The 24,783-nt window shown below is 35.6% G+C and overlaps 2 protein-coding genes across 3 annotated transcripts; one reads left to right on the plus strand and one right to left on the minus strand.

The window, feature by feature from the left end:
- Positions 1-7,958: 7,958 nt before the first annotated feature.
- On the minus strand, positions 7,959-11,097 carry LOC144434803 (centromere protein M-like). The gene is made up of 5 exons (XM_078123306.1): positions 11,038-11,097; positions 10,215-10,294; positions 9,490-9,588; positions 8,812-8,983; positions 7,959-8,093 (listed from the first exon to the last, which is right to left on the minus strand). The coding sequence occupies exons 1-5, from the start codon at positions 11,095-11,097 to the stop codon at positions 7,959-7,961; spliced, it is 546 nt and encodes a 181-aa protein (XP_077979432.1).
- A 283-nt stretch (positions 11,098-11,380) lies between these two features.
- On the plus strand, positions 11,381-24,050 carry LOC144435609 (RNA polymerase I-specific transcription initiation factor RRN3-like). 2 transcript variants are annotated; one of them, XM_078124199.1, is made up of 17 exons: positions 11,381-11,488; positions 11,992-12,093; positions 12,525-12,581; positions 12,931-13,020; positions 13,432-13,561; positions 14,418-14,544; positions 15,071-15,140; positions 15,826-15,924; positions 16,101-16,205; positions 16,611-16,776; positions 17,162-17,292; positions 17,890-18,020; positions 19,126-19,249; positions 19,757-19,920; positions 20,621-20,770; positions 22,189-22,276; positions 23,076-24,050. In XM_078124199.1, the coding sequence occupies exons 2-17, from the start codon at positions 12,004-12,006 to the stop codon at positions 23,211-23,213; spliced, it is 1,860 nt and encodes a 619-aa protein (XP_077980325.1). In that variant the 5' UTR covers positions 11,381-11,488; positions 11,992-12,003; the 3' UTR covers positions 23,214-24,050. The 2 variants fall into 2 exon arrangements, with proteins under 2 accessions (XP_077980325.1, XP_077980326.1); XM_078124200.1 differs by having other exon boundaries at positions 22,189-22,270.
- Positions 24,051-24,783: the final 733 nt, after the last annotated feature.

Raw genomic sequence — 24,783 nt, forward strand, 5'->3', positions numbered from 1 at the left:
CTCACTAAGCTTATAGCCAATGAGAATCAATTGACCCATTTGCCTGATGACTTTGGAGGTCTGGTTAGTTTGGAGTTTGTGGATCTTGGACAGAACCTGCTACACGAGGTGCCAGAATCCTTCTGTGACCTAAGATCTCTCAAAGTGTGTCTCATTTCTAAGAATCATCTGGAGCTGCTACCTGCAAATTTTGGGAATTTAAGCAACCTAGAGGAGTTTCGTGCTGACAACAACTTACTCTCAAAGTTACCAGAAAGCTTCTCCAAACTTACCAACTTGAAGGTCTTGGATCTGTTCAATAATGAACTGACAGCCATACCAGAGGCATTAGATAAACTGACAAAGTTGACAAGATTTGACATTGATAGGGTAAGTACATGTAACTGTGTTCCTCTTACTTTTCAACATAGCATTAATTAAAGGGCCCATCTCAGATTAAACTGAGATTTGAATGAATTAAAAACAGTTGTTGGGAAGAGCTAACAAAAATTGTGGTCCTGAGCAAAAAGGATGATCCTCTCTTATACAAGGTTATGCTAATTAGCATTAATGCAGAACCTTGGATAAATATTTGGCCTGAAATGTTTGTTAAAATTTATTGTTCTCTGGTTGCAGCCATCAAGGCAAGATATGGTCTGTATTAACCTCCAAGAAGCTGTAGCCAATGATACTAATCTGTGTGCAGGGCTCGAATTTAACAGTAGTCCCATGTCCAAAGACTACCAATTCTTGTCATAATTTGCAGCTGGTAGCCCATTTAGGCTACCACTGATTATGCATGGTTTCAAGGATGGAAGATTTACGGACATTATTTTAATAACACACATACATGTATTTCCAACAGAGGAACTCTGTTTTCAGTTCAGGAATAAGAGACTATTGGTCACCATCCTTGGGCTACCAATTTCTAAAATTGGTAGCCCACTGGGACTACCAAGGAAAAAAGTTAATTTTGAGCCCTGGTGTGCCTTCTTAGCCAATTTGATGCACCACTGACGTACACAATTTCTAGTGAACTGATGTACTAAAATTCGGTGTTCCCCTTCCTCTTACATGTGTACTATGTGGTGACTCACAAGAATACCAGTTTTTATCATTTTGACCCACAACAACAAAATTTGGCTATCATTAGAGGGCATACTGATACTACCGGTAAATACTGAAATTGTTATTGAACTTGGCAACAATGTTAAAACTGTAGTACTATAATTCAATACTGATCTTGTGTGATTTGAAATGTAAGAAGGAGCTAAGGTATAATTAATTTCTCTAAAAATGTATCAGATGTTGATTTCCACATTTAACTTTTTGTCCTTATTCATCCTAGAATAATGTACACATATCAGTCCAAGACATTCCTCATTTTGTCAAGAAGGTATCTTATCCCAAGAGAGATCCAGCACTGAAAGATAACTGGCGAGGCAGAGGGAGACAAGATGAACCAAACACCATCAAGGTATCAGGAGTTATACAATATGATGATATATATAGGCCTACAATACAACTCAAACTATAATTTCAAAGCAAATTTCAAGAAGAAAGTGTATTTTGTAACTACTGGGTATACAACTAAAGTTTTGAACAAAAATTCAACAAGTTTTGGAAACCTGATAGCCTACTTGCTTCATATTGCAAACATGCTTAATAAAATAATTTAATATAGTATTTCATAAATTGAATAGATCATACAGTAAATAAAATGAGAGGTCTAATGGTCTTAACATCTAGTAAGTTGATTGATCTCAAGTGGCTTGACCAACTTCTTGCAGGTGTTCTCTAAGGAAACTGGTGCAGATGGGCCACAATCGTCAGAATGGAATAACAGTGCCTTGAAAAATGCCTTGAGTAAGAGTATGTCACTTTGGAGATCACATGACGGGCCAAGTGAAAGACAAGTATTTGATAGGCCTCAGCCACAATCAATGCTGGATTACTCTGTGTACTGCAGTGATGATGATAATGAAGATGTAGAGAAGGAGGATGATGATGATGTAGAGGATGAAATAAGGAGTGAAAAGATCAAAGGTATGTATTGTATCATATGTTGTAAATGTATATGTAATGCAAACAATCCACTGTTCTGCATTCTTGACTTCGTCCGTGTTCTGTACTCCATTGTCTGTGCTTCTGCCTATCAATCAATCAATCAATCAATCAAAGAGATTTATATAGCGCCAAACTCCACTGCGTAGTAATGTTCAGTGGCACTTTACAAAAGTGTGGGTATAAAGAGATGTCAGTAGGCTCTGCTAAACAGATAAGTCTTGATGTGCTTCTTAAAAATATCAAGGCTGGGTGACTGGCGCACTTCTAGAGGGACATTGTTCCAAGTGAGGGGGCAGTACATGAGAAAGCACGATCACCATAGGTCTTCCGGTTACTCCGTGGTACATGAAGTAGGATTTTGTCATTTGATTGGAGGACTCTGGATGACACTTTCAGGTTGATTAGATCAGATAGATATTACAGGAGCAGTGTTGTTCAGAGCTTTGTACTTGAGTAGCAGGATCTTGTATTGGATTCTGTAGTGCCTATAATCAACTTTGTTAACAATATTGAAATGCATTTTATGTGTGTCTGTTTAATAGTTCACACTGTTTTATTCTTTAGTTATACAGTAATTACACTGTTTAGATATTGTGTTTCTGTCAGTTCACAATTTTACAGTCTTGTTTTATAACTACTCTTTAGATTCATCTCCACAAAGTCAATCCAGTCAAGTTAACCATACAGTAACAAGTGACTTTAAAGAGTACGGTGAAGAGAATTGGGATGAAGAAATAGAGGCAAGTGATCCTTATGGTAAGTTTTAAATACATGTAAACCTATATAAAGTTGGTCTCAGATTCACCCTCATATTCAAAAAATCGCGATAACACCAGAAAAAAGCAGTCAAATAAGAAATAATGTCCAGGCTGGCTACAGGAAATGTTCCCCTTCACACTCACTTGATGGAAGAGGGCTGTCTCAGCTTGTACAGGGAAAATTACCTGAAAGTCAGAGATAAAAACTTGTCAACAAGACATTAGTGAGTGGTCAAAGTTCTGTTTGTTGGCAGGTGCACTATTCCACTGATGTATCTGTGTTGAGACTGTTTGAAAAAGATTTTATTTGAAAGTCTGTACAACTAATATTTTACGGTGAGTGTGAAGTTGGACATTTCCTGTAGTCCCTAAAGTATTATTTCTTGTTTAACGTCTTTCGTTGGGTGTCATCGTTATTTTCCATATATGAAACTATATGAGACTGACTTTGAGACTAAATATAAGACTAACCTCATATTGTCCTTCAGTGTGAATCTGATTCTGAATCTAAGACTAACTTTATACTCTTTATTATATATATTATCATAAGTATGATTTTATGTCGTCCAATGTGAACCGTTATGCACACACAAGTTTACCAAAAGACATTTCAATGTTATACTTCAGGACTAGACTGTAAGATACACCATGTCGTTCTGCCCTCACTGGCCTCCTCTCTCTGATGTGTGAGGGCGCCCTTTTGGACTAACTTTAGGATGTACAACATCCAAAGTGATTATTTGTTAGGGATTATGTAACAGAGTTTATATCAAAAGTGTTGATTCCAGTTACAGCTACACAGCCAACTTTCTGCAGTCCTGTGGCAGTGCAGGACTGCTGCAGCCCTGAAATTCAGGAATGCATGCATGACTGAAACTTTTTCCCTGTGTAATAAAATTTTCATAAGTAACTCCTGTACGTGCGCATTTCATGACAAATACTTTACATTTGTCCCATAATTTACACACTAGCTTCAACTACATAATTTGTTTTCTTTCTCAGGATGTAACTCTGAAACAGTCTTCAGACATCCAGAAAAAGGAAAGAGAGGTGTCAGTCCAGTTAGGTCAATGGAACATGTACCCCTGATACCAGACCAGTACTTCCCTGACATACCAGTAGATGGTCAGTTTGATGATGCAGATGATGATGATAGTGATACAGTAGATGTGATGTGAAGACTAGTCAAGTGTTACTTTGATGGAGACAATCATTGCTGAACTTGTCTACTAGCATTTTCTGTTATCTACACACTGTTTACAACCACTGTAAAACTTGTCTACTAGCATTTTCTGCTATCTGAACAACAGTTTACAACCACTGTAGAACTTGTCTACTAGCATTTTCTGCTATCTGAACAACAGTTTACAACCACTGTAGAACTTGTCTACTAGCATTTTCTGCTATCTACACACTGTTTACAACCATTGTAGAACTTGTCTACTAGTGTTTGTGCTATCTGAACACCAGTTTGTAACCATTGCAGTACTTGTCTAGTATTTGCTGCTATTCAAACACAATTTAGATGTTTGAACATCTCTGATGGTGCCAACAACTTTCCAGTTTACAAAAATATTCAGTTTGATAATAAATACATTGTCATAATTAAGTACAAATCTGTCTGTGTGTACCAAGAAGGATACATCATTGTTATCAGAACTGATTCTTTCTGTCATCAGATAAGCTGCGGAATTCTTATCAACATCAAAAGACATTTTCACCCAATACTGTTAAACTATTCAGCCAGGTAGAAATAAATGCTAGATAACTTCAACAAATGTAAATCAAGTTCAAGAATGCAGCTAGTGTTAATCTTGGCTGAACTTATGAAACATTTATATGACTGTCAGTATGGATGTTGAAATAAAATGCAAACAAGATGTAGTGAAGCCAGGTACTGCATCAAGTAAACTTGTGATAATGTAGTCTATAGAGCACTGAAGAAAGCAAGCTGAGTATACATCTTTGTATAACATGCACTCTCCTGTAGCTTGGAAAATTGATGATAAAACAACATGCGTACATATCATTTTACGGTAGAACACTTTCTACTCACATAATTATTATACAGAGATTCTGACATGGTGAGGCAAAAATTACTTCAACAATTGTAGGACTGATTAGGTATTGATGTAAACAATGGCTATATCATTAACCATATACCAATCCTTTACAGTTTGGTTGTGTTTAGGTGTAAAAAAAATTGTGTGGTTCCGATTACATTCAGTTTTAAAATAGGTGGGGTAGGTAGATTTTTTATTTTATTTTATTATTTTTTTTTTTTCATGTGTGAGTGTGTAGTTCAGGTTTTTCGTTGTTTTCCAAATGGTCTGTGTTGTTTATTTCTTCCTATCAGATGTAAAACCATTACAGATTGGAAGAATAGTTTTATATTGTCTTTTTAAGTTGATGTCAGTTTCTGCGCTCACTATTTCTTGCGAGACCACGTTTTTTGCGATTTTATTATTATTTTTCTCAAATAAGTAAAAAAAAAAGTTTAGGGTCGGCGTGAAAAACTAGGTGGGGTGGGTAACTGGAACCAAACCACTTTTTTTATTTGGCCTTATATAATATAATTATTACAAAGAAGAATTCATTTCACTGTCAATGTGTGCCAATGTATGTAACATAGATATAAATATAACCAGACCATGGAAAGACCTGAAGTGTGTTGAATAGAAACTGCTGAGTCTATTAAAACTACATTGAGGGTATTACTGTAAACCAGAAAAGTTTTGCTAAAGACTTATTTTCACTAATTTCGCTGGAAAACAAAAAACACAAAAATAAGTAGTGACTAAATTTGACTTCTTGCGCATGAAAACAATGTACCAGTCTGGTAAATAGTCAAAATTAGTCTTTGAGAACTAGCTGAAGACTATAAAATTGCAAAATTTTCGAGTAGCAAAATTATCTAGGTTTACATTATTTATATTGCATATGAGGTTGAACATTCATGTATGGATACTCTCCGTGTCAGGTGTACCTGTATGATTTGTACACTTTTTATCTTTTTGGTTTTAAAAGAAAAGTTGAATGTTACTTTTTCAAAAGTATTGCCACTTTGTGGAAGTGGATACATTGCTGGTTTTGTAATACATTATTATATGAAAAAGTAATTGATTTAAATTTGTTTGTGTGATATGGATTTGCAAAGATAGTCCCCAAAATGTGAAATACTATGGCTATTAGAAACAGATCTTTACCATATACATCCTTCAATATTGTTCTACCTGTCACCACACTGATAATTTTGAAGTATGTCTAGACTGTAGGGTTGATTGACTCACTATAGGTAGGTTGGACAAGAAGGGTTCATAAGGAAGGCTGAATTGTAACTTCATCTGAAACGATGATACACCAAATTTGAATTGTACCTGAAATGCAAGTTACAACTGCTGACATTAAACCTTTGACAAATGGAACCTGTCACAAACAGGGAAAGTAAACAAATGCTTTGGATTAATAACACTTAGCACAGCATGTTGGAACAGCAGAGACTTGTATTACATTTCATGGTTTGATAAGAACAGTTTTATGGCCTCTTTATGCGTGTACACATACATGTTTGTGAATGTGAAGTATTATGTAAAGAGGCCATACAAGTTATACAACTGTTCTTATCAAATGATGGAATGTAATACTTGTCTCCGTGCTTCCAACATGCTGTGCCAGGTGTTATTAATCCAATTCAGTTGTTTGTTTACAACAGGTTTCATTCGTCAATGCTTGAATGTCAGCAGTTGTACAAAGTTTGGTATTAAATATGGTTGTTTGTTCCCTGAAAATACTGTAGTGTCATCTTGATTCTTTGAGAGGGGTAAACCTTTATGCCAGGTTTACGCAACCATATTGTGTAGTAGAATTATAATTGTGTGTATGTGTGTGTGTGCGCGCGCATGTGTGCATGTTTCTTTCTGTATAGCTGTATTACTTTGTGCATTTCCTAGACATGCCTTCAAGTCAATCTATGTACACAAGCACCTGAGTGGCTGTACAACTTACAAGGTTGAGAAATGACAGGATAGATGGATGGATGGATGAATGAATAATTACATGGGGTGGGGGGGGGGGGGGTGCCATACCCATAGATGTGAGCGATACTCCTTGGACTTCAAAAAATAGTACACTAGACATAAAAATACTGGACTTTGCTCATTAGTCACACTGACAGCAAAGAACGTCCAATAGTAAATATGCCACGTAACCTTGCCTGTCTCATTTATTTCACATTTGCTTTGGGTTACTAAATACACAACAGCTTAGACACTGACAATGTACATACTACAAATGGTTAGCAGGATTTCCAGGTATGCGAGGGTCCCAACATTGACAAACTGAGCGTAAAAGTGCTCAACACTGGTTTACTGTACACATGCAAAAAACAAACCAAAATAAATGCTAAATAGATAAGTAGATTGTATTTATTTAAAGTATATACATGGTCACCATCTGTATTTAATAATGCAGGTGAAATCAATTGTTGGTAAATAAATAAATACTAATATGTTATATATTGGTATATGGTTGGATACTCCTGTTAATATTCTACTTCAATCTTTACTTATCATTGTGGTGTCAGCAACATCACTTTCCTGACTCCATTAAAAACAAAACCAACCATGTAGTACATGTGCAATGTACCTAGGCAGTGTTCCCAAGTATTTACTGAACAAAGTAATAATGTAATAATGCTTTTTCTTCACCTATAGCTTTCACAAGTCCATGTCCTTGTCAGTGATTATGGAAAAATATAGACTATAGTGTGATTTATCTAGTGCCAACAAAGTAAGTATTTAGGTCAGAAACTCTGCTCTCTCTTTTTTTTTTTTGGGGGGGGGGGGGGGGCAAGAACATTCTAATTTTAATTTCTGCTTTGCTACTCTAATTCCGGCCACAGCAGTCTATATATATATTGTGTAATCATTACAAAAAACTCGTATAATTCATAGCAGAAAGCTGTTACAGAAATGTGAAAGCAGACACATTTAATCTGGCAGTCATCCTAAATATAATATGCCACTATATGACTTCATACACATGAAGGTGCAAAACGTAAACACCCATGTGTTAGCAGAGGTGAGTGAGAGTATAAACAGTATGAAGTCCTTTAAATCAAACATTAAAATTCATGATTGATGTGTACCCGTCCATTCATAATGTCTCATTATATGCACATGACAGTCTTGTAGCACGAATCAGCATGGGTGTGACGTTAGTTTTACAACCAGCAATAATTTCAGTTGTTGTTAATAACTTCCTTGCCAGGCAGTGACAACCCTCTTTAGTCTGCAATAGTAAAAAAAAGAATGAGATAGAGAGTTATTGTAGTTCATGTCGTTGATATGGGGAATCAGTTTACCAGAACATGATAAAAACTGAAGATAGAAAGACTCAATATTAAAAGCAAGTCAAGTTCACTTTCGACTGTAAAATACGTTGTGTTGTTCAACCCTCACTGGTCTCCTCTCAGGATGTGTGAGGGCACCCCGTGACAGCGTACCTCACAGACCAAGTTCACTTTTGTATGACATTAATTAGACTGGGTTATTAAAAACTGTGAAAATACATTTTAAAAACATGGATGGAAAATGGAATTCTTTTAGAATGTGCTACAAATGCTGTTGATCATATACCAGTTATCTGATTATATATACAGACACATATACAAAAATGAAATAGAATAAAATATCAAAAGATACAGACACAGATGTAGATGCAGGTGCAGACACAGATACAGACACATAGAGACACACAAATGCAGACAGATAAAGACATACAGATAGATAGATACATGTATGTAGATAGATAGATAGATAGATAGATAGATACAGATAGATACAAATCAGATACAGATATGAAATAAAATTGATACAAATCAGATCTGAAATAAAATATCAGACAGGAAGAACAGTGCCCTCACTGTCAATTGCACAAAGGACATTTGTGACAGTAATAATTTTGAGATATGAGTAAATGAGTGTTGCAGTGTTATTAGATAACTCACCTCCATTGAACCCCAAACCATTGGAGAATCATAAGCATCACATAGACCAATGACTGCTTGTAATGATACATTCTGTAAATTGGGTTTATCAGCATGTGTTATCACAAAACATACTCTACCAAGGAAGTAGTTGATGTCTAGTAATTTGACACAAGATTCTACCATTGTAAAACTGGGGGTACAAAAAAGAGAAAAAATATCAGCTTGGATAGAAGTTGTACTTGATGCATGTCTTTATAGGGAAAATCAAAAGACCGATGAGTACATGGTACTTAGCAGTTTATAATTAGGGTGTGGAGTAAATAATACGTCTGCAGTTCCAGTATTAGCATGGACATGTCACCAATCAGTATCAAGTTACATGTATGTTGGTTATTGTCCCTTTATCTTTACTCGGCCTTCCCTACTGAAATATAGATTAGTCCATGCCAACGATAAGACTGATACTGTTACTAGCAAGGCATTTTGGGAAATATTAAAATATGAATTTATGCATTCTATGAGTTTGACTTTTGTCATAGTTCTTATCAATGACACTTATAATAAAATTTTCATTGAATATGGATTTTGCAGACTTAGTCATGTGACTCACACACTCTTTCAAGGTTCAATACCTTCCCCATACAACCTCAGTCCATAAACGCCTGTTCAACATGTAAAGATGCGATCATGATTTACCTGTTTTTCTTAGACATATCTATAATGAAAACTACAAAGTCTATTTTTGGTCTGCTTTCAGCATTTTCTTCGGGCAGTGGTAAGTTTGTAGTAGTTCTCCTACAGAAAGTAATGGAAAGAATTGGTTACAAAATGTTGTACTACTGTAGTATGGAAAGGCAGGACATTACGGATAAATTGAAAATCAACAAACACATTTATGTGATTGTGGGACTTACAAAATGATCAACACACATTTTACATAAAATCCAGCTTATTACTGCCACAACTGAGAGATGTAAAATCAAAGCTGGTTATGGTCTGTGATTAATCTATATTGAACAGTCAACAGTCTTCACTTCAGGGTCTATATATTATATGTTGTATTAACCATGATTTAGCATTTTACACATACTCCTACATTTTTGTACATCAGTCTTGCCTGTCAAACTTTAGTATACTTGTAAGCACAATGATGAGCAGGGTTGATATAGAAGTATCACATAAAATCACTTTTAAAAAATTCACTTAAAACTAAATTTTGGTCACAAGACTGTTGAATACTATAGTACTAGCCCAAAGGCAACTGTGGTGTAAATTGCTGGCTATGGGCTTATGGTATTCAGCAAAACGAAACGAAACAAAACAAAACATTTCATTCATTTTGTTTTGTTTTGTTTTGTTTCCTTTCGTTTCGCCGAATACCGTTAGCCCTGACTATGAAAAATGGAGAAATCAGTACTTACACATGCAGATTGAAGGTTGTATTAAGATCTAACATTGCATCAGCTAATTGGTGTTTACCAATGCCATCTACACCAACCAACTAAAACAGAAACATTACATGTTATTGTTATTTCAATTATTTCCTTTTGATATGTAGAACTTAGAAATATTTGACAAAAACGTGACACATCAATGAGGGTGGAGGTGGTGGGTGGTGGTGATGATGATGATGATGGTGGTGGTGGTGGTGGGTGGTGGTGGTGGTGGGTGGTGATGGTGGTGGTGGTGATGATGGTGGTGGTGGTGGTGGTGTAGGTGGCGGTGGTGGTAGTAGTGGTGGTGGTGGTGGTGGTGGTGGTGGTAACGGAAGCACTTCAACTTTAAACAGGTACAAATTATCATTATAATTTGTTCATCTTCCACTTCCCAGATTATTTCACAAGGCAAATCAAGTCTTTCTACAGTTTCAATGAACCTTACACAATGTCGTTTTTGAAGTTCCACTTTCAGGTAAATTTTCAAAATTCGGAATTTACATGATGTAACTTTATCTCTGCTGAGAATATACCAGACAAAATGAAAAGAAATATATTTCGTTCTATATGTGATTTGTCTTGCAAATAGGGTCTGTCCTCTCATTGGGTTATTTTTTAGTGTAACTTCAGTCTTCACTGTAAGTGTAAGCATGGATGTATATATTAGGAAATCTCCCCCATACATCCATGGTGCAAGTGACTTTTTTATATGGATCTCAGACAGAGGCAGAGAGATTTATCGTGATCGTAAATCCAGTGTATTATCATCTAATATTAATAACAGATATATTAAATAATCCAATCTTACCAAGACTGTTGCTGTGTTCAGAGCGGGTACTTTGTTGTACGCTTTCAAAACGTTAGCCATCCTTCCAGGTCAGTTCATAACAATCACTCGAGAGATGTTTTGAACAGCCCGCTGAATGCCGATACTGAAAGTAGCTAGTGATTTGCAAGTCGTATAGTCGTCTGAATGGAAACTGCAACATATATAAAATTACACCATACAGAAGGTATTTTGATGTATCTAAATTCCTAAAACATTCTTTAAAGATTTAAAAAGTTAATAGTGTGTAATTCTAAAAGTTTATTTCTATTTTTGTAATTCTGAATTTGCGACTGAGTACGTTTCAGATTTAAATCAACATGGCGCTGTGTTGGAAGGAGCTATTTCGGAAAGTTTCAATGTAGACTTCATCTTTTCTCAGATTTCGCGACGAAATAACTAAAGCTGGACCACACAAGGTTTGATTTATGAGGTAAAGATACTGTGTAAGCGTTGAAAACTTTGAAGGTAGTGAAAATGGGGGAGGGGGGGGGACAACTAAACTAAATACCACCACCAGCCTTATTACACGTGGTTGTGAAATAATGAGGCTCGCTATATGTTGACTGTTGTGAATGTCGATTGTATGACTGCTCAGTAGACAGGTGGTGAAAAAACGACCAAACATCTCTAATTTCTGACCTCAAACCGTCTGACCGCCGTAACGTCATTTAAAGTAAACTTATCCATTTTCCATTTGCAAAATTGGCAAGTTTAACAGTTTCACTGGTAGAAGAGGTGATGATCATAATGTGCCATGCGCATGCGGTATTATAGATTGACGGGGGGGGGGGGGGGGGGGAAGGGGTGCACTACGTCATTACCAATATATTAACGTTAAATAATTATGCAATACAAGAAATGCAATAAAATGATAGAATGTGTTTATAAACCTGAAATACTAATATTGTTGCATACGATTTTATCCCTCGGCAGAAGCAGAGAAGAATGATAGCAGATGATGTTATACTTGGTGGCTCACCAAAGGTTGTCAGATTTGGGGGAGATGTAAAAAGTATCTTTAAAAGTTTGGGGCAGGTAAATGTTGAATATTTCTGTACTCGCTTTCCTGGTGTCAGTCACTCTTGAAAGTACTAATTTTGTAGTCTCCTGAACTGTCTACAAATTTTGTCATAATTTCTTGAAAGGAGTCTGTGTATAAATGTTGACTTTTAACTAAAGTACAGTTAGGTGAAGGCATGTTCATGATTGTCATGAAAAAATATATAACAAATACTGGTGCAATTTCTATGTGTCCACAGTGTTCCCAGAAGATATAACAGAATTGTTGAAAATAGACATGAGGAATGAATTAATTACAAGAATTTACAAACTGCAGACAACAAAACTTTGTCAACTTAAAAAGACTAGATAATTAAGGTAAATGCAATTGTCAGTGCTGTTGTGCCACCCATGACTGTATTTCAGTCTAGACACATTATAAATATGTTTGTTTTGTTTTGTGACAGGGTTATCATAAAGATTATGATTTACTGCTACATCAGTTGTCTGATCCCAATATCAAGGTATGTGTACATTTGTTTGTTATCTAGAAGCAACCTACTCTTACAGAAAGTATAGCGATGGTAGAACGGCTATATTTTAGGTATACTATCATATTCATGTCATGTTCTCAATGAATTACATGTAATATACAGTACAGTTTTGAAAATAGTAAATTTGATACTTTGTGATAATATTAGAATCTAATTATCAACTGACCCATACATTCAAATACATTGTAATGTACATATTTGGTAACCACCACTTTTCAAATATCTATGTCCTTGACTATATGAAGTTGACAGTTTCATTGTTTTCATAATGGATGGCAGTGTTTTCTCCATGTTCACTATGGTATCTTGATATTTTCAGTCGGCAACACTCGCATGTTGGCTGCGAGAACTCCGGGGCTGTACATCAAAGTTAACAAGAGAATTGGAACACTTGGTGGCCGTTCTATTAGTGAGTACTGTAATATGGCTTTAGATGTTATGATGGGTGTTTAGGTGATATTTGTGACTTTACTTCTACCTTCAGATTCTGTAAATATTGTAGGTGATGTAGAGGTTGATTACAATATTTGTCATCCATATATGTCACCGTTTATATATGTGAATGAATGAATTTGATTTTCATTAATTTATACAGGCCCTGTCCTGTCATGATTCTTTGAGTTGGAGAACATTTAGACCAAGATCTATGGAGAAAACCAACATTGAGACAAAGTACTAACTGTCTTGCCAAATTTTAGATTTTTACTGTGAATCTAAATTTGTTTAAATATCACTGACTGCATTTCTTACCATCAATCCACCATATTTAAGTCCAAAGTCTTTGTCAGATTTCTAATCTAAAAAATGTTTTTGTTTGTAGAAATTAGAATGGACTACAAGAGATGCCTCAGTCGTTGCAGAATATCAAGACTTTCTGACCAGTCTAGTGTCAGCACAAACATTTTACCTGAAAGCTGTCATTAGGATGTTGGTCAAACACTTTGTGCCAAGTAAGTTGTCTTTCTGTATGTATACTTGCACCAAACACTTTCTGCCAAGTAAAGTTGTCTTTCTGTTTGTATACTTGCACCAAGAGCGGATTTGTCTTTTTATGCATGCACCGGTGTGAAGTATTGCAGCATTATTGACTCTAGTGAAAACTGATTTATGCATTCTCAATTCAATTTAATTCTGAATACTACAGTTTTTTACAAATCGCTGTCATTTGATAATACAAGCATACATATATTCCATGCTTTTCAGTGAGGACATTTGTAAGAGTTCCATCATCTCTGTCAAATACAATAAAATGATGTAGAGGTGGGAATCATTAATTACCCCAGTATCTCTATGAACTTGAAGTTTGACATCTAAATGTCATAATTTACACACACACACACACACACACACACACACACACACACACATGCACACACATGCACACACACAGACATGCACACACACACACGCACACACACACGCACACAGACACACGCACACATACACACGCATACATACACACACATACACACACACATACACACACATACATACACACACATACACACACACATACACACATACATACATACATACATACACACGCACGCACGTATGTATGCATACATACATACATACATACATACATATATACATACATACATACGTACGTACGTACGTACGTACGTACGTACGTACGTACGTACGTACATACATACATACATACATACATACGTACGTACGTACATACATACATACTCGCATGTAGATTTATAATTGTATAATAACCAGTTTGAAATCACAGTCTGTATAGTATTCAGTCTTGCAGTTTACTTTGTACTCATTACATGTTACTTTTCTGCACAGAAATAAAACCATCATCAGGTGATGATGTGGAAGATGAAGTAGAGAAGGAAATGAGAGAAGAGATTGAAGAGAAAAGTTTTGAATGTACACACACTGCATTGAAAGATATCATAAAGATTGCACCACTGTAAGTTTATATTGTGACTGTTTTTATAGTGAACTCCAAATACTATAGGGGATGAATACATTTGTGTTGAAGTGTATGAGGAATGGATGAACCCCTGTGGTGCATTACAGACCTAGGGGGTACTTCCATAAGGTGAATTGGGTATGCCACCCAAATGTCATTTATGAGTCATTTTTTCCCAAAAAATTCACAAAACGTGGGTCAACTTGCTGTCAAAAATTCCAAAAACACGGGTTCAGTAAAGATGGTTACTCAGTTCATTCTCTAGGAAAATTATGAAATTACAAGTGAAAGTTTTAAGTGGTTTCAAAAAACCTACACAAAAGAGGGACCCATGCTTGATGATTTTTGGTCATTGAGGGCGCTACAGAGTAACATTGTTGAGGTCATTACAGAGACCAACCACCGACCTTCACAAATGCCTTGCAAGATGCTCAGTGGTATGTGGTGTATCACAAATTATGTAAATCTATTGAAATCATGTCACTGTACACAACATAACTCGTAATGTTCTGTCTTTTCCCAGGGCACCAACAGTGTTAATGTCACTTTTATCTGAATACTTTCCATATATGAAGAAAGAAATTCATACACAAGTAAGTCTATTTACAGTATGTGTTCATGAAGTCTATTTACAGGGGGTATGTGTTCATGAAGTCTATTTACAGTATGTGTTCATGAAGTCTATTTACAGTATGTGTTCATGAAGTCTATTTACAGTATGTGTTCATGAAGTCTATTTACAGTATGTGTTCATGAAGTCTATTTACAGTATGTGTTCATGAATCATGAATGAAGGTACCTATGAGAAATTTTGTCTGGAACGTCTTTACTTGACATGTAAACACTACACACTGACACAGTGACTGAGTCAATGTCATCAGTGCTAACACCAGTAAACAATGCCCATTATGATGAATAGAATAAGAGTTTCCCCAAAAGGAAACATTTTTCTATATCTACTGACCTGATGCAGTACCCACCCTCCTCCCCACTCATTGGAAAATACATTTGTATCTAAGGATGGACTGGCAAATAAAAACTGGCTAGTATTGGTGAGAGGGCGGTCTCATCTAGCGCGAGACCAAAGAATTCTTGCCTTGTGGAGTCATGAGTATGCAAATATAGCGTAATCGTTTCCTTTTGGGGAAACTCTTATTTTATTGGACCCTGACTTGAGTTTCCCAATACAGTTGACACAAACAAATGTTGTATTCATTTAGATATATTTCAGGTTTGAAATGCCAATTCAATCAATTTTTCTTTGAATTTTTTTTTCAGGAATGTTATGTGAAGAATTTACTTGAAATCACCTTGTATCTCCCAAATTTGAGGTCCAAGATAATGGAATTAATTGTGGAGAAAATGATTAAAATTGATGTGAGTATTTTGATATTAATATTCTTCAGTATTCATTAATGTCAACACCTGATTTACATATAAGACAACTTGTAAACAAAGTAAGTTAGCAAAATGTGGATCACTTCTCTATGTTTTGTAGCTGCCTTGTTTCTGTGATGACAATAGAAGCGTCAACGTGGTTTTGTTTTGTATAGGTACATGCACCTAAACATGAAGTACAAGAAGCAGAAATGGAGGATGAGGATGATGATAATGAAGATGAAAATGAATTCATGGAAGAAGACATGCAGTTCGATATGGTATGTGTGTCTTCTCTGCTTCTCAAATTATCTTGATAAACTAGAAATTGTGTGATCTGTGCATCTTACATTTATTCTAATGGTTTAATTCAGCACAAGTGAATTATGATAGTATTTTTGGGTATGTGTATGTCCCATATTGTACATCCTGTAAATCATATTTGTGCCAGGTTTGAAGGTATGTAGATACCATATTAATGGCTGTCATTTCATGGCTGGTACTTAATGTTTTAAATCTCATAGTTGATGTAAACAGGGGTGTGTTAGACCAATACTAAATTACATATGTACATTTATGTTGACAACATTGTCATGACATAGCTCGCAGTACCTAAATTTATGTTTGTGTTGACATCTTCATAACACAGCTCGCGGTGCCTAATTTTAAAATTTATCATTTTGTAGGAGGAAATTGAAGACACGGATAATAGCATTGATGAAATAAAGAAAGACAACAAGGAAGACATTGATGACGATGAAGGAGGTCCAATGAATCATGAAATGGCTGATAAATTAGATGTAATGATGTCAGTACTTTTACCATATATTCACCATGTCTGTCATCCACACGGTAAGCAAAACTTAGGGATGGGAAGTTAAACTACAGTTTTCCTGTGAATTGAGACAAACTTTTCAAGGGGAGAGTAAAAAAGCCTTGTTCGCTTTTTTGCACTAGTGATTGCCAATATCAGAAATATTGACGATGACATTGGACAGTAGACACATATTGTACATGCTGGCATGTTGTAGCTTTTTTTGAGATGATGTATGTTCCTTGTCCTTTTAGAGTAGTTACTGCTGTACTTCAGGAATATGACAAGATGTAACCCTCAAATCATAACAATAAGGACAGTCTTAACTGTATAGTTGCAACTTTTCAGTGAAAAGTAATGTGTACATTTTCAAATTCTGTCATTAAGTCTATGATGGACTGTGAGTGTGATTCTTTGTTACAGGTAAATTTAATATGGAACATGCAAAGCCACTTTGGAGGCAGCTTCTTGGAATTTTTGAAAAGGTTATTTTACCAACCCATGCATCGTGTCATGTCCAGTATATTATGTTTTATATGTGTAGTTTTAACCCAGTAAGTATGAGATATCAAACTTGTCTATTAGAATGACGTCTCACTTCTCTTTGACACTGAAATTCAAAATATGCCTGAAAATGTTGGAATCTTGTAGACAGTTATTCATGATACAAACTGTAATAGAATAGGAAGGACTTTACACAGTGTGTGGATTTTACACCCCGGTGATTAAAGAAACGGCAGTTGTTTGAGTTATGACAACAGAAACACATTATTTGTCACTTGAAGTGCCAAGATATGTCTACTCATCGTTATAGCAAGTTGCACCACATAAGAATAATTAATTCCAAATATTAAGAAATTTGATGTATTTTATCAGATAGTATGGGAAGTAAATTAAATGCTATAATTTGAAGTCAGATGTGTGTTATACTTCAGTTCGTATTCAAAATCGTACACCTGAGTCATTGCCATATACCATAAATTCATAAGCCAGAAAAACTATGAGAACAGTGACATATATCTATGCAACTGCAAGTTGTGTCTGTATGTGTGAAATAGGAGGGACATAGTTTACTATTGATGAAAGTAGTTTTGTCAAAATACCAAACACTCAGTTTGAGTAAGAATGTGCTCTTATGTTTTGTATTCCAGAGTATAGTTGATGCGTTTTTAGATTTTCTTTTAAAGAAGATACAGGACCCCAATACCATTGCCATAGTGAGGCAGTCTGCAGCTGCCTATGTTTCTAGTTTTTTATCCAGAGCAAAATTTGTACCCCTTAGGTAAGTGTATATTAATTTGCTGTCATGACAGATAGGGTTTAGATACAGGAAAGACTATGATTTCTTTTACGTCATTAATCAAAGTTTATCTGAGTACTTCAATAGTAATGTATCACTTCTGGATATCTAAGAAAAAACAATATTGGTAAAACAATGGAACGAGTTGCATATGATAGCTTGTTTTTCAAGGTTACCATGGTACATTGTAATTATATAAGGCAAAGTATCTTGATAATATACAACCCATAACACTCAAGCAAAATGTTTGCATTGTTTGTCACAATTGTTTATAGGTTTCAATATTAAGTGTAAAAGTATACTGTTTCATCAGCCCAGTATGTATTGTCACTCAGTGATCAATCAAACAATGTTAGCGGTGCAAAGCAAGTAAATAGTCAATGATTAGAGTGTCAACAATTATTCACTGTAATCAATCTGCTGTTCTTAAATTGACAACATTTAGAAAGACCACATACTAGGGGATTAGTGTGGCACATAGAGAATGTGCTTTACTTCAGTGTTAAGGGTTGTAAAAGCTTGTGCAGAGACCTGTGAGGTGGCCTTTAAATAACTGCATGTGTGCAAGTATTGTATATTGCTCAGAAGTGTGTGATGTTCTGACAGTACTAGGCACTTTCCTTCCAAAAGCTTTTAACCAAAATCTTCATTTTCTGTAACATTTTGATGTCTCAACCTCATTTTAGACTGGAATCATAAAAATCTTACTAATGCATGAATTGGTGTTAATGCTTGGTGTACATGTATCTGCTGTATTTTCTTTTAAAATTTGTCAACTTTTTTCTCTGTTATGTATGTGTTACTGATGAGAGTCAGTGATCCTAAGTAGAGAGTTGGAAGTGAATTTACTGTGAATTTATTGGGGTAGGCAGCCATTGAGGCTTTTAAAGACCCCTTACTGTTCTGAGGTGGTTATCAATACATGCTTTAAACTGATTAATTGATGTACTAGCAATAGCCCTTTTCGGTAAAATGTTCCAAATATCTACAACACATTGACTGAAAAAATAAAGTAAATGTCATCAATGGTATATTTTTAGAGCTCTGTACATACTGTTAATATTTCATCATCTTCTTTATTTGACAGTATTGTGAAAGCCACTTTTGATATCTTGTTGCCATGGATTCATAAATACATTGATGGACAAGATGGAAGTACTAGATCTTATCCCGATGTTGATATCCATGGTCCTTTCTATTCAGTTTGTCAGGTTAGTCCAGTAATTGTTGTCACAAACGTTAAACATTGATAACAAAAGTTTGAGTGTGGAAAGACAGATAGCAGGGCCAATTTACTAACTAACAGTAAATGAGTAGACATCGTAGATAGAAGAAGTAGTATAACGACAATTGAATAATTCCAAAACAAATTAGCAACAACTGTCTTGCACATTACAGAATGTTCAATACAATTCCACATTGAAATGACTAGAAATCCTAATCTCAAACAGACTAACATGAGTGACATAAAGTATCTTAATCAAATAGTTAAATGTGTTCCAAGTCTTCGTATCAGAAATAGAATATTACTGCCTAGGCGCATCATAAAAGTAACGAACATTCAATTTCGTGGTCAACATCATAACTTTCATTCCATGCGCTTCACCTGCATTACTATAGGCACACAAGTCGACCTTCTTAATCTATTTTGACCCTCTAGCATAAGGAAAAAAGCTATTGCAGGTACTGTGAATTTCTTCCTTTCTTTCTACCTACAGGCAGTATTTTATACCTTTGTGTTCAGACACAAGGAGTTTTTAGAGTCCAGTAAAAATACAGCCTATGTGAAAACTCTGAACTTCAGTAGAATTGTTATGTGTCGACTGAACCCCCTGAGGGTATGCCTGCCAACAGTTGTCAACATGTTTGCCACTGTAACAAGGTAAGGATTGTGTGCATGTCTTGTGCTGTAGGGCATAGTGGAGGGTCTGTGTGTAAGGTAATACTTGTTAATTGAAATATTGAAGTCTTCATAATTTTTACTGTGTAACTTTTCCAGCAAAGTAGAAAAACCCAACCCAACCCAATCCCTCACCCAATCCCACCCCACCCCAACCCCAATGAACCCCCCCCCCCCCCCAAGTATGCAATACAGTGCAATTGTTAGACATTTATTGCAGTGGCCTATGTATTGCAAAGAACAGAGCATGACATAAACAGTACATAGGCTACTGAACATCATACCAAATTGATATGGTGTTAGTTTGTTAGACCAATGAAAATTACTAGAAAAATTGTAGCCACAACTACTCACATGGCTAAGTCTGACAAACAAGACAGGATTCCATCTAAACTAGTGGTATTAATTTTACATGCTTTATATCTGGAAGGAATATAATCATGTTATCACTGCTCAATGTGATCCCAAACTGTACAATAATATATTGATGACAAATGGTGTGGTTTCAACCTCTTAAACAATGTATATATTACTAGCTATAGTAAATAATCAGAATTACGTGTGTGCTCAAAGTTATCACTAATTGTTATAAGTTACATGTAGATGGTGCTGTTGGTCAGCTGTGTACCTGTTGTGTTCAAAGCTGTTCTCAGTAATTAATTTGACATTGTATGTTTTACAGAATGTATCAAATAGTGTACTGTTACACTGTGATGGAACGGAATAACAGATCTTTTCTACCAGTGGTCAGCCATGGACAAAATAAATTTAAACTGACTAATCTCAATCCATTGGATTCCTTCTTTCCATTTGATCCTTATTTACTCAGCAGGTAAGATTTTTGTTAAATTGAACACTTCAAAAGTATGTGTTTGTACTGTCTGCTATTGACATGTCATGATGATGTAAGTAAGAGAGCTACTAGCCCAATTAATATAGTGTTCTGGTTTTGTCATGTGCTTCACAACAGTACAGGTTTTGTCATGTGCTTCACAGCAGTAGATGGCTATGTGTACATTGTGTGTTATGGCCTATAGTGCAAAATAAAGATTATTATTATTATTGTGTGTTCAAGTTTTATCATGTGCTCTGAGGCTATGTATACATTGTGTGTGTTCAGGTTTTATCATGTGCTCCAAGGCTGTGTGTGCATTGTGTGTTCAGGTTTTGTCATGTACTTCACAGCAGTAAATGGCTATGTGTACATTGTGTTCGGGTTTTGTCATGTGCTTCACAGTAGTACAAGGCAGTGTGTAGATTGTGTGTGTTTGGGTTTTGTCATGTGCTTCACAGTAGTAGTACAAGGCTGTGTGTACATTATGTGTTCTGGTTTTGTCATGTACTTCACAATAGTACAAGGCAGTGTGTAGAACACACAGATCAATTTAGCTGGATACTCATTCTCAAACTGGTATTATATATATATATACACCAGTTTGAATTACTCCCAGCTTACATTATGTCATCTACTTCACTGTTATATGCAGTAGTTGTCTTGATATACATGTATAACTAGATAGTGTTTCTTTCTGATCCAACATATTGATATTGTTTTCAATAAATGTGCTGTTCTGTATGAGTGTTTTATCTTGTGACATAAGGGTTTTGTATCACGGCACCTGACTACAGTCCATTATAAATCTGCCCACCTGTGTGAATGTGTATTATAACGTTGTATTTCAATTGTTGGAAATCTCACTACTAACCTTGCATCTCATCTGACACTTCATATACATTCTAACTGGTAGTTTGGTGACATGTATTTCTAATTATTTCAAAACCTTTGTTTTGCGGCAGTATATTGAAACCTGACTTGCACATACACTGTACACACTATGACAGAACCCTATGACATGTGAGTGCAAGTGTGGCGTACTCAGGGTATATGTATGAGTGCTTGCAGTGTTCTCTTTGCCCGTAAGTAGTGAGTGAAAGTGCAGCAGAAAACACTGCAAGTTCAAATACGCCTGAGTACCCATACTAGAACTCATATGGCATGGGTTCTGTTATTATTACATATGTTTATGTTAAAGTGGCAATTTCCTTAAAAATCACACAGCGATTTCGTGTAGCAAATGATTGCATGCTCATTTGCATATCATTTGCATGTAGGTATGCAGTAATGTTTTCAGTATTGCACTGCAGTGAAAATACCACTAGTAGGTGTGCCCACCAGTGCAAGTAATCTATGGTACATGTAATAATAAGAGATGACTTAACACTGTCTTGTTGTTTTCTTCCTGTTTATAGGTCCAAGAAATATGTCAAACCTTTTTATCAAGAATGGGAAGGGAACTTATCAGACCAAGAAGATGTCCACAGCAGTGCTAATGCTGAAGTAAGTTTGGTCAGGTTTGACAAGAACTTAGTCTTTTATCGTTACTTCAAACTTAAAGTAATATCACAGAGTATATTTGGATTTTGTCATGTATACCATTGTACAAGGCTGTGTGTACACATTATGTTCAAGTTTTGTCATGTGCTTCACAGCAATACAAGACTATGTGTACATTGTGTTCAGGTTTTATCATGTGCTTCACAATAGTACAAGGCTATATGTACATTGTGTGTGTTCAGGTTTTATCATGTGCTCCAAGGCTATGTGTACATTGTGTTCAGGTTTTGTCATGTGCTTCACAGCAGTAGATGGCTATGTGTACATTGTGTGTTGAGGTTTTGTTGTGTACTTCACAGCAGTACACAGCTATGTGTACATTGTGTGTTCGGGTTTTGTCATGTGCTTCACAATAGTACAAGGCAGTGTGTAGAACACACAGATCAATTCAGCTGGATACTCATTCTCAAACTGGTATTATATATATACAGTTTGAATTACTCCCAGCTTACATATACCAACATTCAGCAATAAATGACTGTTAAAAACAAAAGGCAAAGCCACAGTGTCGCTGTCTGGGTACCTGATTAGAATAGACCATGTGTGCTAAATGTACAATCAAAGAAAAGAGAGACAGTTTTACCTAATACCCAATAGTTTGTAAGGTGTGCCATGTTCAGGCATCGTTGCACATCGGCAACAAGCAAGGTCATTTAGGGCAGACACCATGTATCTTACTATCTAGTTACCCAAGGTACCATGGATATTTTGTAAAATTATGTTCATTATTCATTGTTTACAGGATGAAGATGAGTTGACCAGTTACAGCGTTTCAAACCCAGATAGTTATCTTCCACTAGGAGTTACACCAACAGGAGCACATGTCATCTCACCAGGGTTCAAACACACAGAACTTCTCATGCATCAGCATTTATCATAACCTATGAACTTTGACCCAAGATGACCTGTCAAATCTATGATATCTTGAGGAAGCATTACTCATGGCAACATGCTAATGTCTTGCATGGGGTAGTGTCCGTAAACTTTGATCTGTGAACAAAATTTTGTTTCAAAATCAGTACAGATCCTACTAAGGGAGGTGCCTACTAAAAAGGAACACATGACATTTTTGCTACATATCTAATCATGATGACATTTGAACTATGAACTCAAACCGTCATGACGACTTTTTAGCCGTGATCTTCACATTGAGAAAACAACCTTCAAGTTCAAGTACCCAATCTGTCAAACTTCAGTCTCTTTAAGTGCCTGATTTTTAACTATAATGTAAATATAATTTATGAATTTTGAAACGGGGTTGAGAATTGGCTACACCATAATTATACAGTAGTTAGAATAGAGAGTTCGTTATGTTGCACCACTTGTGGTGTGTCAATTATAGAAATATTCACCATACAGACACTATGGAAAATAGTGACTTTTACAGACAAATAGATTTGTATTCCCAGTATTCACAATATCTTTGTGTACTACACTTGTTGTACATCAAATATACACATTGATAATTTAGAGACACGCATGTAATGTGCATATGTTAATTCATCTGGCATGGAGCTCATATCACAACACAAATATGACCACTGCATCTCACGCTAATCAGATATACAAGACAAAAATGTAGCAGTATTTATTTATTTCCTATTTTGATATATATACTATATTTACATAGTTTGTAACTGGCTGTGATCACAAGCATTAAAATAATGATTTTAATCCAAGATTCTGTTCTTTGACTTAACCCTTAGGATAGATACAGTAAACAGTTTCATCATGTTATGTGTTAACAATAGCAAACACTATTATAAATGAATTGTAATATCTATTGAAACCACAGTAACCTGTAGTCTTGTGTCTTTTTTAGTGTGGGGAACCTGTAGTTTGTGTGTTATCGTGTGATTAATTCACTGCATGGATACAAGATGATTTTTTTAGTATCTTCCCAAGTTCACTTCCTTTTAGCCCATGAGTAGTCTGATATATACAAAACTAAATGATTTACATGCTCGTTATTAGCTGGTTCATTAAAAAAAAACCTTGACAAATACACTATCAACCCCCATATTCCAAATATGCAATTTCTTGAATATTCACACTTTAAAATTGATAGTTTGGCATTGAGGAAAAAAACAAACATACAAGTCATGTCACTTTGATATACATTATACTTGTACAACTAAATATACATACCCACCCCTGTTTATAAAAAGTTCCTGTTATATAAAACGTGGCAAAAAATAATACACATCATGACCATAAGATGATATTTGTTATTGTGCAAAGTTATCCATGTGGAGAAAAATGGCGCCCTCTGGTGTCAATTATGGTTATTGAAAGTCATGACCTAATCATAAAGTGGAACTTTGTTGACAAATCAGGGGTGAACAAATCCACTGGTCCTGGGTCCAGGACTAGCGATTTTTTTGGGCGGACCACACACATTTTACCTTGTACCACTTATTCTTTCAGCAGGACCACTGGATTTTTTAAGG

Source organism: Glandiceps talaboti, chromosome 5 (genome assembly GCF_964340395.1).
Source record: "Glandiceps talaboti chromosome 5, keGlaTala1.1, whole genome shotgun sequence".
In the NCBI taxonomy this organism is placed as follows: Eukaryota; Metazoa; Hemichordata; class Enteropneusta; family Spengelidae; genus Glandiceps; species Glandiceps talaboti.

Bases quoted from the DNA above. Each gene is read 5' to 3' on its own strand.
- LOC144434803 (XM_078123306.1), bottom strand. From the start codon at position 11,097: ATGGCTAACGTTTTGAAAGCGTACAACAAAGTACCCGCTCTGAACACA. The intron at 10,295-11,037 runs GTAAGATTGGAT...TTTCTGTTTTAG, and splicing joins TGAACACAGCAACAGTCTTG to TTGGTTGGTGTAGATGGCAT. The intron at 8,094-8,811 runs GTGAGTTATCTA...TTACTATTGCAG, and splicing joins TGGTTTGGGGTTCAATGGAG to ACTAAAGAGGGTTGTCACTG.
- LOC144435609 (XM_078124199.1), top strand. From the start codon at position 12,004: ATGATAGCAGATGATGTTATACTTGGTGGCTCACCAAAGGTTGTCAGA. The intron at 17,293-17,889 runs GTAAGTATGAGA...TTTGTATTCCAG, and splicing joins ATATGTGTAGTTTTAACCCA to AGTATAGTTGATGCGTTTTT. The intron at 22,277-23,075 runs GTAAGTTTGGTC...CATTGTTTACAG, and splicing joins ACAGCAGTGCTAATGCTGAA to GATGAAGATGAGTTGACCAG.